The 14,667-nt window shown below is 43.6% G+C and overlaps 1 protein-coding gene across 4 annotated transcripts in view; it reads left to right on the forward strand.

Moving 5' to 3' along the window:
• Nucleotides 1-8,044: 8,044 nt before the first annotated feature.
• Nucleotides 8,045-14,667, forward strand: part of ABCC8 (ATP binding cassette subfamily C member 8) — a 147,904-nt gene continuing 141,281 nt past the window's right edge. For 3 of the 4 annotated variants that reach the window (XM_019552028.1, XM_019552029.1, XM_019552031.1), the window contains exons 1-2: nucleotides 8,045-8,423; nucleotides 11,027-11,168. In XM_019552028.1, the coding sequence (XP_019407573.1) occupies nucleotides 8,276-8,423; nucleotides 11,027-11,168 (290 nt within the window). In that variant the 5' untranslated portion in view covers nucleotides 8,045-8,275. The remainder of the gene's footprint in view (nucleotides 8,424-11,026; nucleotides 11,169-14,667) is intronic. The other variant, XM_019552032.1, reaches the window with a different exon arrangement.

The following is a 14,667-nucleotide window of genomic DNA, read 5'->3' on the forward strand; positions in this document are numbered from 1 at the left end:
TCTGTGAGCTGACCCAAGAATTCCTGGTCAAGCTCTTCTCCCTGGTTGGAAGGTCTGTAGTAGACTCCCACTGTTAAGTCTCTTTCCCCTCGACTGCCTTGTACTCTAACCCAAAGCACTTTAGTCCTCGTTAAGTATCCACTGAGTGTGTCTACATGAGATGCTTTACTGTGCAGTAGACTAAGCTACATGTACACATCATTTATTGCACAGTAAATTAGTCTACTGCACAGTTAGCTACTACTTGTAAATCACAAAAAAGGTTTGTCTTTGCTACTGCACATTGGTTACTGCACCTTTATCTAGTTCCTCGTATTAGAGGTACTAAACTTAACGCACAGTAGCAAAGGCATATTAGTGAACATGTAGATGTCCCCACAGGGAGCATGTATAGACATGCTCCCAGGAAAGGCTTACTATGCAGCAAGACTTTATAGAATTAATAGCACGTGTAGATGTGCCTAGTAACAATGATTGTAGAGAAAAGATGCAGATGCAATGCTTGTAAAAGTTACCAGCCTGACAATACCAGACAGAACTCTTCTGTATATCTGAGAAGCAGGTACATCCTGGGTAGCAGTAACAACAGCTTCTCCCAGGTTTTCTGCCAATATTTGTAGGTCATGGTCTCTGAATGTTTAGTTCTGGGTCCTTCTGGGCTTGTCTACACAAGACACTACTGTGCAGTAGCAATGAGCTACCATGTAGCAGCTTGTTGCCACCATTCAGTAGTGTTGCCAGGCACTAACTGTTTGGCAACAATACTGCACAGTAGCTCATTGCTACTGTATAGTAGCATCAGAAAAAAAGTGTGGTGACAGAACTGTGCAGTAACACCAGTAACAACTGCACAGTCTACCACTCATGTAGACATGGCCTCGGAGTCTAAAACACATTGCTAATTAAGCTTGTAATTCCGTGAGGTATGGACTTCTACTTACTAGGCGTGTCTACACCTGCACTTTAATGAGCAGTAGCTATTTTCCTGCGCATTAAAGCAGCATGTAAAACAATGGGTTTTATACTAATGCACTATAAAATAGGCTACTGAACATTAAGTGTCACCTAAAAAGTATGTGGGGGTGCTACTGTGCATTAGAGCAACCTAATGTGCATCAATTTAGTACCTCACATTGGAGGTACTAAATTTAATGTGCATTAGGAAAAGTAAATTAATGCACATGTAGGTGTGCCCAATAGGACCTGGACTGAGACTGTTAACTTAAAAAAGGTATGTGAATAATCTAATGATTCAAAACCAATTAGAGTGTCCACATTTAATTCCCAGTTCCCTGAGACATCCATTTCTCCCATGCATTTAGATTTTGAAGCATAGACATTTCACGAAATCATCATAATTGGCAGGATTTTCATCTCTAGGTTCTGACAATAGTCTTGTGCTTCAGAGTCTAAAAAGAGATTCAAGTCATAGTTCAGTTTCTAATCTCCCTATAGATCACTCAATCACTAGGGCTACTTATAGACGTTTAAAAAAAAAAGAAGAAGGTGTTTTACCTGAAACTCAGTGCACTCCCCCATCAAGCCCAGTGCATGCCCAGAAGAAGCACTGCTTTAGTTGGACCTGGTTCACCCAACGTCTGTATAGATCAAGTGTTTTAGAGGAGCTTTTTGGTGTTATTATCTAATAGCTGATTGAATCAGCTTTTAGATAAAAGCACCAAAAAAACCTGCTGAAGTGCCTGAACTATACAGATGTTGCAGAGCCAGGTTGGACTAATGTGCTGCTTCTTCCATTAAAGTGTTTTGGGGTTTTTTTTAACATCTGTATGCAGCCTATATGTGCTTTAGTTCTCCATTGTAAACTGAAGATAATTCAACTTTCTTTCCCTGCCTTTTGTCTCTTTTCCATCGCTCTTTCTTTGTCTGTCCATAGTAGGAACTGTGCGTTCATACAACGTGGTTTACAACAAGGCTGGCCAGTTTGCGGCATGGATGCCACAAATGACACAGGGAGTCTCTGTGTGTGGCTTATGGCAAACTGGGGAGGGAATAGGCAGCACAATGGCAGATAGGGCAGGGAGCAGAAAGCAGATCATCAGCTCAGGTGGGGAGCACAGGGCAGGAAGCAGAAAGCAGACCAGCAGCTCAAGTAGGGGAAGGGAACTAGAGAGGCACTCAGAGATGTGTAGAGCTAATTTGTGGCATGCCTGCCAAAGAGGTTGGCTCCCACTGGTTTACAGTAAGATCTCCACTGTCATTAGGGGCATTCAGAGAATGCTACAATGCCAAAAAATAATAATTATAAGTGTAACTTCTTGTTTGCACACCACCAGGATGTATTCTAAGCAAAGATAAGGGAAAACCAGAAACTCAGAACTGAATCCTGGATTGGATCCAGAACTTAATTAATTATTGCATTTTTAAATGTTTTGTATATGTATAGACAGATAGACATTTAGGATTGGAAAATAAATATAAATGCTCAATTTGACTTGTGTTTTATCCTTCTAAATATAACCAATAGAGTCTTCCACCCACTGACCATAAAGTTTTTGTTCAAGAGAACTTTGTCCAAAAAGGGGTCCAAAAGAACCGTGAAAAAGACAGAGTACTAGGCATTCACAAAGAGAGAGATGCTTTCTCTTTCCTCCCATCTTGGAAGAGGATCAATAAAAAAGAACAAAATGCGAGTACAGAAGCTTTCATGTCTATTAATGGCATTGTCCACCCCAGAACTCAGATCCATCCTGTTCTTATCTATTACCCCGAGCATTCAGCACATGATCCCTCAAAGGAGAGATCAAGCAGCTGCTGTCTCTTTGTTAAGTACATAGGATTTTTCATTTATGGGTCTCATTTGCAAAAAGGCTTAATGGCAAAGATTTAGGGGACAAAGTGCACCTTGTAATGGTTGTACTTTAACATACAAAATCTAAGCCAAAGTACATATGGCTGTATTTGTTTTTTTTCCCCCAGCTTTTAACGAACGACAATCTGCATTAACTGCTTGCATACACACTGGCTTGGGATCTAGTAGAAAGCTATAAGATGAAATGTCTACTTCAGAATCGGAATTTTGAACATCTCTCTACTATGGAGGGTGATTATAAAAAGGATGGAGATAGACTATTCTCTGTAGCCACAGAGGACAGGACTGGGCACAGTGAACTCAAACTGCAGCAGGGGAATAAGCTACTCAGAGAAGTTGTGGAATCTCCATCCTTGAATCGTTTTAAAATCAGGTTAGACAAATACTTGACTAGGAATGTTTAATAAGAGATGATCTTGTCTTGAGCAGGGGATTGGACTAGATGACCTCCTGATGTCCCTCCTAGCCTTTCTATGGTTCTGTGATGCTGTTGTTCAGAGATGTTTGTATCTAAGGTTTTGGTTGGAAAATAGGGACCAGCTGTCAGCTTCAGCTGTAAGTCATGGTTCAGTTCCAGTACTTCTGATAGAGGGGTCTTTAACCCAGGATTTTAGTGTGTCTCTACTAAGCCAAACTGGGTGCATATACATCTACAATTAATGTGCCTGAATTTTCTCCACAGAAATTTCAGGCTCATTAAAACATTCCTGGATGTGTGTTTACACATGCATCCACGTCAGGAGCAAATTGCGCCCAACAGGAACAGGCCAGTCCAGGGCTGCTCCTGTCCTGCTCTGAGCCCCCTGCAGCAGCCAGGGGGAATCCAGGCTCCCTTGGGTGCCAGCACCTAGCTGTTCCAGCTCTAAGGGCAGCCCTGGTCTGCATGGGAAGGAGTGGGGGGGAGGCTCAGCAGGCAGCTACCTGCTAGCCCTGAACAGATTGGTACCTGTGTCCCGATCTCCATGGGGCAGGGAGAGCTGTCCTGGGTGCCAGGCAGCTGGCTCCCAGGCATGTGGAAACCCATGTAGAAATTTCGATGTGGCTAGAAGGCAGTTGCTCAGCAGCCAGGACAGCTCTCCCAGCCCTGCAGAGTTCTGGATGGGTCCCAGTATCCACGTGGCTGGGAGCCACCTGCCTGGCAGCTGGGACAGCTCTCCCAGCCACGTGGAGATCAGCACAGGTCCCAATCTCCATGTGGCTGGAAGGCAGCATCCCACCTAACTGGGACAGCTCTCCCTGCTCCCTGTGGTCCCGATTCCTAGGCTGACCAGGAGCACTTTGCTTCCAGTCAGTGTCTACATACGTGCTTTGACACATGAGTTTAATGCCCTGATTTCTATGGGTATCTGTATCTATAGGTGCTAAAAAATGGCACAATAGACTAATCTAGTGAATAGTAATTGCTGCATCAGTGATGCTTTACTGTGCATAAGATTAGTCTAATGTGCAATAAAGTATCTGTAGGCACACCCACTGCTGAGAATTGGAATGTATTTTGTCAGGTGTGTTGGCATTTAACACTTACCTAAGGTTAACCCCCAAAGTCCATTGAAGTCAACGGTAAGACTCCAGCTGACTTCAGTGGACTTCAGATAGGATTACACTTAGAAATCTGCACTGAGGGCAGGGTACAGCTGTTTAAAAAGATTTAATCTAATAATGTCCTCCAGCTAATAGAGAGAAAAACTCAACCATGATGAGACGGTAGTCAATTATAGTCCCATAGCTCCCCTGGCATTACTTATGTAGTCATTGTTTATTACAGAAAATTAAGAAACAAAATTATCTTGCTTATACCATATAAGATGCTAAAAAAATCTAGGCCCAAGTTAACCTGTCACTCAAAAATGGTTGATGTCAGTTTGGGTGTTCTGTCTCTTTCTCATGTCCCTTTTAGAGTCAATATACAGGTACTGATTTCTCCCATTTTGATTTGGCAATATTTTACTGGCACTTTACATAGGTGTAAATGATTACATTAGGTGCAAAGGCAATGAAGAACAAACCCTTTTGTTTCTGAAATCTCCTGTCTTTAGAAAGAATCTCTCCAGGTCAGGAATGAAAGGGATTAGCAGACTAGGAGAAGAATCCTTAGTAATAAATGAAGGTTATTAGGCAACAATTTTCAAAGCCCATGGGGATATTTAGATGCCTATTTTTAATGGTAAGTGAGCATCCAAACCCCCTAAGCAGCTCTGAACACTCCAACTTTAGCCTTCACAAAAACATTTTCTTTTTTAAAAATTCATTTTATAAAACCTTTTATGACAAATAACCCACGACTGCCATGTCACAAATCTCAAAAGGGCCTTCACCCAACAAAGACACTCCTCAAGAGAGAGAGATCATTTTTTTGAAACAGCCACCCAGATACCACGTGAAGATTTGCTGTAGTACAAAAAAAAAATCCCCACGAATTGCATACCGTTAATTATGACATATCACCTTTCCCTAAAACCTATATGGAAAATCCTCAAGCAATTGCAACCTATACTAAAAAAAGACCCAATTCTTAAAGAGATCTTTCCAGCACCACCCATCTTAGTCTTCAAACAAGCACCAAATCTCACTAACCTCATCATCAGAAGCAAAATCCCTATGGCCCAAGCCATACCAAATGGTTCCAGACCATGCCAGGACAAGAAATGCAAAACCTGCCAAAAGATCTCCACCACTCCCACAATAACTATGCCTCACAATAGAACCGTCATCATTCCTGGATCTTACACTTGCACCTCCAGAAATGTTATATATTTTCATCCAGTGCACCAAATGCCCTGACGGAAAATACATAGGAGAGACCAAACAACAACTGCACACCAGAATGAACGCACACTGAAAATCCATCAAAGACAAAAATATCCAATTACCTGTGGGGGCACATTTCTCACAAGACAATCACTCCCTGTCTGACCTTTCAGTTCTAATTCTCAAAGGGAGCTTACAAAACACCTTCCATAGATGAGCCTAGAAACTTCACGTCATAAATCTACTGGATACAAAAAATCACGGACTCAATATAGACACTGGATTTATGACGCATTACAACCTGTCTGACATCTGATTCATCAGGTACCTGCCTGAAGTTATCATTTGCATTCCCCACCCCAGCAAGCCCCCTTCCTCACGTCTCCTCCTTCTCTACCCCTAATTTCCAGCCATTTACTTTTTCTCAGACTCCCTCTTTTCTACCTGGGAGAACTCATTACTACAGTAGAGTCTCCCTTGCTTACCTTCAGCATTCCTCCACCCATGTTTCCCCCCTCATTCTGTCTCCTCCTCTCCCTTCTCTACCCATTATTTTCCTCATTTCTACCTATTTACACTCTCACTGACCTCCTGTCACACGTTTAGCTTCTTTCGTTCCCTGGAGATCTCAGAACAACAGTAGAGTCTCCCTATGCCTGAAGAAGGGTATCTGTGCCCGAAAGCTTGCCAAGAGCTTTGTTCCAGCTACTCAGTTGGTCTAATAAAAGATATTGCATCTACCCAAAGACCCTTGACTGCCTTTATGACAAATAGTTTTTAAAAATGCCACTGTTTTGCTCTGTATTAAAAATCGGCAAAATTGACCTTTCACACTTCATTTCCTTACCAATGTGCTGACAACTGAAAGTGGTGGGGTCTTTTGGAAGCGAGTGAATTAAGAAATGAATATCCCATGAGTTTCAGGAGGAGACTCCATGAAGTCACATTCTGAACCCTATACACCCTACAAACTGCTAAATGACTGTTTAGCCGGCATCACTGTAGAGGTGTGGTGGTGAATTAGTGACACATTCACTTTTCACATCTGGGAACCTGGTTCAGTGTCAGGCTCTCTTGAAACAAATGTCATAGTGACATCCAATGGAAACTCAAGCAAACTTTCAAAGCACCATCTGTCTGAGTAGAATTCAGCACAGTCACCTCACCAGATTCTTGTCTGCGTGGTCCCACGGATCCAAACTTTTGACCGTATATGGGTAGTTAGGTGTATTGGCACAGCTGCCTGCGGAGATGATGAGGGAGATCTGGGAAGAGGATGATAGGCATGTCCCTCAATGCACTCATGCAGTGATTCTCAATCAGATAGCTCTAGTACCTCGCAATGTTATCCTTAGAAGGGTGTGACAGGGTCTCTCACAAATAGTAGCACTGCTTGGGGTGCAAAGACTTTTGCACAATTCATAGGAAAAACCCAGAGATTTCAAACAGGAGTCTGCAGTATCAAAACCACTCAGGCCTGCTGCAACCCTTCTGTGTCCTTTGCAACAGAAGACATGCTCCCCACGTTTTTACACACATACACGCTCCGCACACACGTACACACATGCTCCACGTGCACACACACATGCTCCCTGGGTTTTTACATACACGCAACACATGCACACACCCACCAGGTTTTTATGCACATACACTCCTGACATTTTTACACAGATGCTCCATCCACACATGCTCCACACAAATACACACACACACATGCTCCCCATGTTTACACACACACAACCAGGGCTGTCCCTAGCAGGGGAATGAACTGGGGCAACTGCTCTGGGCCCCGTGCTTTGGGGGCCCCACGGAGCTGGGCTGGCTTCACATCTGGCCATTCGCCACCTAGGCCCGTCTCCCCCCGGGCCTCACAGGCTGATTTACCCAGTCCCACACCCTGCCACGGTCGTCTCTGCACACAACACGTGCACACACGCACTCCCCAGGTTTTTACACACACACACACACACACACTCCTGACATTTTTACACACATGCTCCATCCACATACACACGCTCCCCAGGGTTTTACACATACACTCCCCAGGTTTTTACACACACCCACTCCTGACGTTTTTACACACATGCTCCATCCACACACACACACACTCCCCAGGTTTTTACACCCCCTTAGGTTTTTACACACACATGCTCCCCAGGTTTGTACACACACAACACATGTCCGTGCACACTCTCGCTCCCGACATTGTTACACCCACAACGTCCATCCACACACATGCTCCCCGCCCCCCACACACACCCACAAGCTCCCCAGGTTTTTGCATACACTCCCCAGGATTTTACACCCCCCGCCAAGGTTTTTCCACACGCAGACACGCTCCCGGGTTTGCACACGCACACGCCGCCCAGGCCTGCCCTAGAGGCGGGGGGTGGGGAGGCGTCGCCCTCCCCGTTACGCGGGCGGGAGGCAGGCGGCTCCTTTAAGGCGGGCGGCCCGGGCAGGGCGAAGGCGCGATGCTGCGGGCAGATGTGGCCCGCGGCTGCCGCCCGCGGGTGCCGGCGCTCCCCGCCTAGCAGCGGCGCTGGGGCTTGGGCAGCCTCCCCGGAGCCGCCGCGGCATCGCCCCCCCTCCCCCTCCCTCTCCCGCCTTCGCCTCCTGCTGGGCGGGCTGCGCGGGATGCGCCCCGGCTAGGGCTGGGGACCCGCCGCCCCCTCCCGTCCCCGCCGCCCTCGCGCCATGGCCTTGGCTTTCTGCGGCAACGAGAACAACTCGGCTGCCTACAACGTGGACAACGGGGTGCTCAACAACGGCTGCTTCGTGGATGCCCTCAACGTGGTGCCGCACGTCTTCCTGCTCTTCATCACCTTCCCCATCCTCTTCATCGGTGAGTGGGGCGCCCCCACCCCTCCCCCGGGATCCCCGCCTCTGGATCCCCGCGCGCACAGCTGGAATGCAGCGCGCAGCGGGCGCGGGGCGGGGGAGGTATCTGCATGTGCAGCAGCCTGACCCAGTTTCCCGGCGCCCCTGGGCAGATGCTCTGCCATCCCCCCACCCAGACCTAGCAGGACGAGCCCATCCCGGCTTCCTTCGCAAAGGATTGCTGCCGGAGCACCTGGGATCTGCCTCTCTCCTCTATTGCAGGCAGAAATCAAATTCCCTTGCCTTTGACTTTGAGGGTCAGGCTGCGAGATCTCACCCCTTCTTGTGTCCCTGCTGGCTGGGTTCGTGGTCTAGGGTAGATTATTAGGAAAAACTTTTTTTCTTGGAAGGTAGTAAAGCACTGGAACAGGCTACCCAGAAAGGTTATAGAGTCTTCATCTTCTGGGGTGCATCTACCCGTGCATGTTGATGCGGAGCAATAAACTCTGGGGCTTATCACACCACAGTTTATTGCTCCCGGGCACTGCATACACACTCTCACACACCATCCAGCCCTGTCAGCATCTGCATGTGTGCAGCTGCAGAGTAAAAAACTTTGCCCTAGGATAACACTTGTATTACCTGCTGTGGAGTTTATTAGTTTACACCAGGCTAATAGCCCTACAGTCTAGATGCCAAAATGTTTACTGCAGAGCTAATTAGTCTACTCCTCTTATGTAGACATGCCCCCTTGGAGGTTTTTAAGTCCTGGGTAGACAAAGCCTTGGCTGGGATGATATTGTTGGAGTTGGTCCTTCTCTGAGCAGGGGGTTGGACTAGATGACCTTCTGAGGTCCCTTCCAACCCCCATTTTCTATGATTCTGTTATCTCTGTTTAGCGTGTAGGCAGCCCTCAAAGGGTTATTAGTAATAAGACACATTCATGGGTTAGCAACTTGCTCCCCAGGCACTGGAGAAGCCCAAGGCATCCTGCTTAACCATGCCATGCTAAAATGTTAAGTTCAGATCCTGATGCAGTTGTGGATGCTTGAGCCTATCAATGCTGCCCTCACCCTGTGGTTGGGTTATTAACACTACTTGCTAAAACATAAATGTTACCATTACCCAAGTAAGTAGCTTAGCTTTTCATAGGATAAAGACTCTTGATGAAATAACAGAGAAGGACACTTTTCTGCAATCCTTGGGCAGGTAAAGCTGCTCTTGAAGTCCACGTGAAAATGTGTATTGTGAGAACTGAATAAAAACTAAGAGGAGGATGGGGGGGTTTGCTTTATTGACTTTGTCAGGTAAAAGAAATAAGACTCAAATACATTTACTCTTAAAGTTAAGGAAGTCTGACAAGTGAACAGAAACATGCTTTGTATCAAAAGGGCATTTTTATTGGAAGTAAACAATGTTGGTCTGCCCCTGAGGTGTATGTGGTACTGGAGATGCCTTTGTATCAGGGGTGGGCAAAATGCAGCACAGGGGCCAGATGTGACCCGCCAGGCCATTCTATCTGGCCCGTGGGGCCCTTAAAAAATTTAGGAAATTAATATTTATCTGTCCCTGGCTGCCTGTCATGCGGCCCTCGATGGCTTTCCAAAACTCAGTAAGCGGCCCTCTGCCCAAAATAATTGTCCGCCCCTGCACTATATGGTCCAGTGGTTGAATACATTTGTACTTTACTTCTCAAACTTGGAGTCCTGATTCTGTGTAAATTCCAGGTTAAAGGAGTTTGGTAGTTTAGTTTTTGGATAACACACAATAACTTTATAATTCTTCTACACCCTTGTCCTTCGATCATGAAAGTTCCAATGTTAGAAAAACAGAATTAAAGTTCAAAACAGAGAGTAATTTGAAGAGTTCTCTAGGGGAAGTAAGTGCTGCATAGTCTCTCTTCTACCCGTGGCTTTCTGCGATGTTCTTAGTCCTTCATGTTCTTAAAAACCATACAGCTCTGGCACGATTTAAAGAATGGGAGTTTCAAAGTAACAGATGATATTTATTTCAGTTAAGAAGTCTTAAGTGTTTGATTACTTTAAGAAACATACTTTTTTAAAGTTAAATTGAGGAATGTAAATTGCACAGGTTTTATCACATGGTATTAGTAAAAATAATGAATTTTAATGGCTTAGTTAAAAAGGTTTAATATATGTAATTATTTGGAAACAGGTTGTTAAGACTGTACTGGAGACTTATGTTGTATATTCTGTCTTATTGTTTATACTTTGTAAGTTAGTAATTATACAATAAGTGCACAGCTCTGCAATCACTTAAACATGCATAAGTAGTTTTATTGATTGGAGTGGGTTTACTCATATGAGTAAAGTTATTAATATGTAGCAGGGCATAAATATGTGACTCAGATTTTTTTTTCCTGTAAAACGTGTATGCTTAAGTTCTCTCTCGTATAATTTCTACAACCACTCTAATTCTTGGAAGTGCACAGAAAGTATAACATCGTTCCTAGTGTTACATTTTGACCATACATATTTCTAACATTCTCCAGTTCACTTATATTACCTTTAAAAACAAAGTGGTCAGTATGTTCAGTTTAGAATGTTTTATGAAAGGGGTTTGTGGGTGTATTAAAAATCCTCATGATGATTCTGCTTTTACATTTAGGATGGGGAAGTCAGAGTTCCAAAGTTCATATACATCATAGCACATGGCTGCATTTTCCTGGCCACAATTTACGTTGGATCTTGACTTTCATCCTCTTGTTTGTGCTGGTGTGTGAAATAGCAGAGGGCATAGTGTCAGATGGGTAAGTGGATGCATAGCTTCTCTTGATAACACCAACTATTTTTAAAGGGTCTCAATGTAAGTACTAACTCCCTGTCTAAATTTTCATCTAAATCATTTGGCTTGGAGTAAGCATGTAATCTGTATTCTTGGTGATTAACCTACAGACCTTGTATCAGAAATTCCATAGACCTTGCCAAGTATGTACACACACACAAATGGCCTTAATCATTTTTAGTTCAGCTTAATGACATTATCATTCCAACGAGAAATTGTAGATAAATCCTGACAATTCAAGCAGATGATGACATTTTAATGACATTTTTTATATATCTAAGGGCCTGATCTCAGTCCTTACTCAGGCAAACTCCCCATGATATTATAAGTGTTCCTCCATGAGCCAAATTGTACTTCCCTTAACAAAAGAAGTCCTTCTCACACAGGTTTTACACTGTAATAGACTTCAACAGAGTGGGTGTGTCTACACATGCAGTTAGTGTGCATGAATAAACTTCAGAGCTTATTGTTCTGGAATTTATTTCTGAGCAGCACACTGAGCCTGGTTAGAGCAGCCCTGGCTGGCAGCAGCCTATGCTTGCTCTGACTGGTCTCAGTGTGCTGTGGAGGGCCTGGCTGGGGCATGAGGGTGCTTCGGTGTGGGGCTAGCTGGCAGGCAGCCCCTGCCCTGAAGTACCTTCTGCCCCAGCCAGCTGGGCAGTGTCTGCACGTGTACTGCTGCACATGAAAAAACACAGAGTCAGGCTAGTACTTGTATTTATTAGTCTTGTGTGCCATAATAGCGGTGCACATCTAGATGCAGAGAGGTTTTACTTCAGAGCTAATTAGACAGTTCTGCAGTAAATGTCTGGTGTATATGTGCCCCTTATGTAGCATGAGTGTGCCTGAGGAGAGACTCCATCCCATTGTCTTCAATGGAGCTACTCACAGTACTATAGAAAACAGGATTTGACCCCCATCAATGTAAAAGTCTAGATAGAATGAATGCAAGAAGCAAAGGTTTTTCAGTGATTACCTTTTATTGGACCAATTGTGTAGCTGCGAGAAGCAAGAAGACAGGTCTCCCCCATCTTTCCTGGATCATCATGACTGCTGCAACACTCCAACCCAAAACTGAAGGAAAGCAGACAGAACCTGCTTCTGCTCCAATTGATATCAAATTTATTTTCTCATAGAAAAGAGGATTAAATTTGAAGTTAGGAATAGACTATTATATTAACATGATTATTCTTTCTTAATTCTAACATTACTTTCAGTTGGCACATCATCTGTATATATCTTTAAACTTGAATAACAAAATATGGGAGAAACTGTTGTAATTCAAGTAAGTCATATGATCCATGAAAGTGCTTTATGTTAACAAAAGTTAGAGGTGTGGAATGATTACTGATAGTGTTTTTCATTACTTTAAGGAGGTGTGATTGTATTTCACATTATAATAATGGATTGTGTAGCCTTTGCCATATTAAACAGAATTGTATCTCGGCATCAGTTATACCCATCTGTATAATAAGGATAAAAATATTTTCCTAATATTTGTCAAACACCAAGATTCTTGGATAGAAAGTCGCATGACCACATTTATAATTATGTCCTCTGAAAACTAAATATTAGGCAGGAAATCTCTCAATACTTAAAAGAATATTTTAGAAGGAGTTTGTCAAATACTGATTTTAGTTTTTCACTGTGGAGCTGGGGAATTGGTAGGGGGCCAGAATGCTGTCACCTTTGAAGTTATGTTTTGTTGTGAAGGATAGGGACAGAAATTACACATACACCAGTATAAGTGGTAGAAAACCAGTTGAAATCTGTAATACAATAGAAGTTCAGGGCACATAAGCCACTTTCAAAATGGCTGAAACTAGTTTAAGATAAACCTGGATGGATGTAGCATCAGACTTAACTGATTCAGGTTAAATCAGTTTATTGAACTTCTGTCCTGGATTCCTTCCAGATTCAAGTTAACTCACAGTCCCCCAGCATCCCAGGATGCTTTGCACCTTCCCTCAACTCCCTTCTTCCTCACAGGGTGGGCAGGCTAGCCTTGGCCCAAGCTGTCTATTCCAGCAGAGCAGGGAGGCATGCTCTAGCACCCGCACTCCTGTCCCTACCAGCTTCTGGCAAGGGCCACTGCGGGCTGTATTTCTAGAATCAGAAGTGAATGTCTCTTCACTTGCTTCAATCTGTGCAGTTTAGACAAAGCAAAGATTGAATTGATTTAGCCTGGGGCTTTTTGACTGTGCATAGCTGAAGAAAAGTCCTCCCAGTTGTACTACTTAAGTTGACCCAGAGAACTACTGTTGGATAATAAGTGCTGCCTAACAAGAATCAAAGCTCCTAGCTATAGGGTTGTGTCTCTGAAGCACTCAGCAGACTAGCTTGTGGTCCTCTGAATAAAACAAGCTTTTGTTCCTGTAGTGAAGACCCTCATCAGCTTCCTAAGGCAAAACAAGTCACACTATTAACAAGTCCTCTTGACAGCAGTAGACTGTCAAAGGGTTTTGCACCCAGGAATAGGCAGAGGCTATTGTGTTGCAAAGAAAGTTCCGAGATATGCTTTTAACTCGGCATTCCAGCAACTTACTTATTTGTAAGTAAACAGAAAAAGTATCACTGACTCAGTTCATGTTAGAGCAGATAAGACTATCTGTCTGAAGAGTACTACTGTTGAAACCTATGCAAAAGATGTGATCCCTAAGATTTTCCCTGCTGGAAAATCTGTTGACCAAAAGTTTGGGTTTATTTATTAATATACAGGTAAGTCTTATTACGCCCAGTTGGAGTTGAGGGTCATCAAGTAGCACAATTGTATCAATTGCCTGGTGTCTTTTCCAGTCAGAACAGCACTCTCCACAAAAACCTCCTGTTCCAAATTGGTCTATATAGTTGTCTCTTCATGTGTGTCCATTCTCTTTGCAGCTCAAATAAGTGCTGGGCAAAATTGTTACCCTTTCTTTCCATTTAGTACAGGGGCTGGTTGGCCATTTTTGAGAGGAGAGAAGGGGGATTATGGTTTCACCCATCTTGGTGCAAGACAACAGAATTAGTTAACAATGTATAACAGAGCAGGCTACACCCAAAAGTGGAGTAGTCCGGCTTCAATGTGTTTTCCTAAAGCTAAATACCCCTCATATTTCCTCTTGGACAGGTAGTTCTGTCCTACCCACAAAGCAAAGATATGTCTTCAGGTACCATCTATTTTAGCTTCATGGTCATTTGAAATTTTGTTTGCATACTTGTTAAAAACAGAACAGCCTAGCATTGATACCAGGCTAAAGTATTCTTCCATATTGCTAAGCTGGAGTATGAAATTATGGATTTCTTTAAAGCCGTTCTATAACATTGTAAGCCTTTGAACTTTTTTGTAATCATAGTAGCTTATTTATTTGGTAGAAAGCTTGCAAAGTAATTAAATTTTATAATTCATTTGAACTAAAGAGTCTAAAAAGACATTTCTTCTGAGACTGATCTTGCTGTCCTGGTTTAGGCAACACAGTACTTCA

This window comes from Crocodylus porosus, unplaced genomic scaffold (genome assembly GCF_001723895.1).
Source record: "Crocodylus porosus isolate Cpor-Errol unplaced genomic scaffold, CroPor_comp1, whole genome shotgun sequence".
In the NCBI taxonomy this organism is placed as follows: Eukaryota; Metazoa; Chordata; order Crocodylia; family Crocodylidae; genus Crocodylus; species Crocodylus porosus.